Below are 3,111 nucleotides of genomic sequence, written 5' to 3' on the forward strand. Positions count from 1 at the left end.
AAAAAATAATAATAATGGAAATTTATATTTTAATATTTATATTTTAATATAACAATAAATAATAATAATGGAAATTTATATTATAATATTAAAGAGCGGTTAACATCTGTTCCTTTTTTTTTAGTTTCTTTCTTACTCATTAATTTCATCGTTTTACTTATTTCTGTTTCTTTTTTCTCCATCTTATTTCAAATAATTATTCAAATATGAAAAACATAAAGCGGCCTAGCCAAAAACAAATAGATTCAATATTCATAGCACAAGGCCATAGCAAAATTAATTAGAGGAAAGGAGAGAGCGCAGGACAGGTAAACGACCGGTTCGGGACAAAGTAACGATTTGGTAGTTAAGTACCTGTAATCGCCTCGAAGAACTCTTGAGTTATGTCCACCCAGTTATGCACGATCGGATCAAATCTACAAGATAAAAGCAGGATGCGGCAGTTAAAAAATACCGCCCTACGTTATGCGAGTGGATGGCACAATTAGGTTAAATCACTATCGAGTGCCGTAACGGCACGACAGATCATCGTGTTCATTATTTGTCGGCAACTCGCGAACGAGACTTATTGCTACAATTTATCTATATCGAAACTTACGGTAAATCTTTATCTTCGTTGATATCAACTGAATTCTGATCCTCCACCATAGTCGCCATTATTGTGGACGATGTTCTGTTCAGTAAGTTCAGTGTTCAGTTCTGTCATCTCGTCGCAGGAATGCCACTCTCAGTTGTCGTGTCAAAAATCCCTGAAAAGCATTGCAGTGAGTATCGCGCGAATCTTACCCGGCTTTAAAAATCTTAACTAAATTTAATCTTCGGTTAAATTATAATTAATTAAAACCCGTTTTTATTAAGATTAACAACACAGATTAATTTCTCAGTAACTTTAACTTATTCTTAACTTACTCTTCACCTTTTTCTACTCTTTTTTAAGAATTAAAACAAATAAAAAGTAAGTCAAGATTAATCTATATCATTGGACGAAACGGACATTAACCGACAGAATTGTTTAAAGTAAAATTTTTGACTATATAATTAATTCCAATCTAATCCAATCTTTTTTCTCATTTATCAAGTTACCAAAAAGAAAGCTGATAATTCTGTGTTAATGAAATAATAAATATTCGTGTTAATAAAATAAATTAGTCATTAATTAAATAATCGATGTTTAGTTGAAATCCTAAAAATAGACTTTATTTATGCCGAAAGTCTAAACTAATTTTAATAAAGTTACATAACAAAAATTAATATAAATCTAAATTAATTTATCATGTGTAAATTAGTTTTCAATCTAGTTTCAATCTAGTATTGTATTTTCATAAATTAAATTTTTTATTTTTTATTTACACTTGTAGTTTAAAGTTCGTATTGAGTAGATTTTTATATTTGAGTCTTAAATACAATCTTAATATAAGATGTTATAAGCCAATCGAGAACTGTATTAGCATCACAAAACATCATTTAAGACCGTTTTAAAATAAGAACAGGCTATAAATACTGGCTTTAAATCAAAATTCCTCTAAAATCTTGCGATGCATCTTTCCCGCCTTGCGTGCAAAATACCAACTGACGAATCGCTAGAAACTTATCATTTATCACTAAACTCCTAATCGTTTGTCGCATAAATATTGGTGCGGCCACAATAGAAGGAATAAGGAATAAAGATTCCAACCTATCAAAAACCGTATTCCGGTGTATCCGATATCTGATAGATTGAAATCATTATTCCTTATTTCTAATTCCTTATTCCTTCTATTGTGACTGTACCTTAACAACTGCGTTGCTTTTCGTCCTTGAAATACGAAATGCGCTCGGAATCGGAGTCCTTCGTTCACATTCGTCGCACATCCGAGAGCTCACTCAACGACTTGAAGATTGAGGGGAGAGGAAGGAGAGTAAGCAGGGTGGCCGGAGAATCTGGGGGAATCTAGCGATAGTGCGTGATACGTTGTCGTCTCAGTCGGAGTCGTTTGTCGTTTCGCGACGTTAAAAAAACAGTGTACATATACGTCACATACGTCGCGGTGTGTGTCGAGTGTCGTTGCGTCTTATCAGTATCACTGGAAGAGAAAAAAGAAGAGAAAGAGAGAGAGATAGAGAGTGCGACTTAAATTGTCCGCGATCGCAGTGATCGCGCGAGAAGCGTTTGAAGCCGGTGTTGTTACGTAGTACGGACTTTATTGCGCGTTTCGCCTCGCTTCGCTTCATCTCGCCTAGTTTCGTCCCATCTCGTCTCATTTCGTTTCGTTTCGTTTCGTTTCGTTCCACGGCTCCGGTTGCTCACCGTCTCGTCTCATCGAAACACGCAAAAGTGCATGCTACCGTAGATTGACAACGAATCTACACTCCTCGCGACACACGGCGGAGGATGTTGGATCGCGACACGGCGATACATCTCGTCGCCGGAGGGTGGGTATTATTTTCGACCAGCGCGCGCGCGCGCGCGCTCGCGCGTGTCTCAGACCCGGTCCGACCCGGCTCTGTTCTACTCTGCTGACTGCTCTGTTCTGCGTCACCAAGACCTTGGCAGGTCTTCAGCTCGAGTTCTCTTTTGCGATACGTTCGATTTATACGATCCCGATCGAGTCGAGGGCGATTAATAGCTTTCTCGTGGCCTTTTCGCACGGTCTCAATCGAGCTGAAACCGGAGACCACTTTTCCCGAGAGGTCGTCTTTAATCTGAAGCGCATTTGACGTGCATAGGGTGCTCCGAAAAAAAAATATTTATCAAGCAATTTTCTACTTTTGATATTTTCTTGCCAACCTTCCAGTTGGTTTTCCTGGCGTTATGGATTTTTTTTAAGAATAGCAGCTGGAGATTAATAACTCTGATTATCGCTGATAACAAATTTTAAATCTGGATTTAAAAACTATACATTCACTGACAAATATCATCATTTAATGTCAGGATTGCATCAGTTAAGCATGACTCTACCATTTCTATGTACTTGAATTAGCACGTGTCAGATTTTTTTGCCTTTCCATTACATATACACACATTATGTGTGTATATGAAAAAAGAAAGTTCAACGCACTAATTAAAGAGTGGATTAAGTTAAATCAAAGAACATAAAAATTTTATAAAAATATCTATATATTAATTTGTAT

At 36.5% G+C, this 3,111-nt stretch overlaps 2 protein-coding genes across 6 annotated transcripts in view; one reads left to right on the forward strand and one right to left on the reverse strand.

The window, feature by feature from the left end:
* Nucleotides 1-1,847, reverse strand: part of LOC108688196 (N-alpha-acetyltransferase 35, NatC auxiliary subunit) — a 6,496-nt gene extending 4,649 nt beyond the window's left edge. The window contains exons 1-3 of the mRNA XM_018194348.1: nucleotides 1,771-1,847; nucleotides 599-749; nucleotides 355-416 (exon numbers count right to left, since the gene is read on the reverse strand). Of these exons, the coding sequence (XP_018049837.1) occupies nucleotides 355-416; nucleotides 599-657 (121 nt within the window). The 5' untranslated portion in view covers nucleotides 658-749; nucleotides 1,771-1,847. The remainder of the gene's footprint in view (nucleotides 1-354; nucleotides 417-598; nucleotides 750-1,770) is intronic.
* LOC108688197 (solute carrier family 25 member 36-A) overlaps nucleotides 1,791-3,111 on the forward strand; it is a 24,870-nt gene continuing 23,549 nt past the window's right edge. For all 5 annotated transcript variants that reach the window (XR_001931777.1, XR_001931779.1, XR_001931780.1 and 2 more), the window contains exon 1: nucleotides 1,791-2,412. Coding sequence is in view for 1 of the 5 variants with exons in the window: in XM_018194349.1 (XP_018049838.1) it covers nucleotides 2,372-2,412 (41 nt within the window). In the remaining 4 variants the exon portion in view is untranslated. The remainder of the gene's footprint in view (nucleotides 2,413-3,111) is intronic.

Source organism: Atta colombica, unplaced genomic scaffold (genome assembly GCF_001594045.1).
Source record: "Atta colombica isolate Treedump-2 unplaced genomic scaffold, Acol1.0 scaffold226, whole genome shotgun sequence".
Lineage (NCBI taxonomy): Eukaryota > Metazoa > Arthropoda > Insecta > Hymenoptera > Formicidae > Atta > Atta colombica.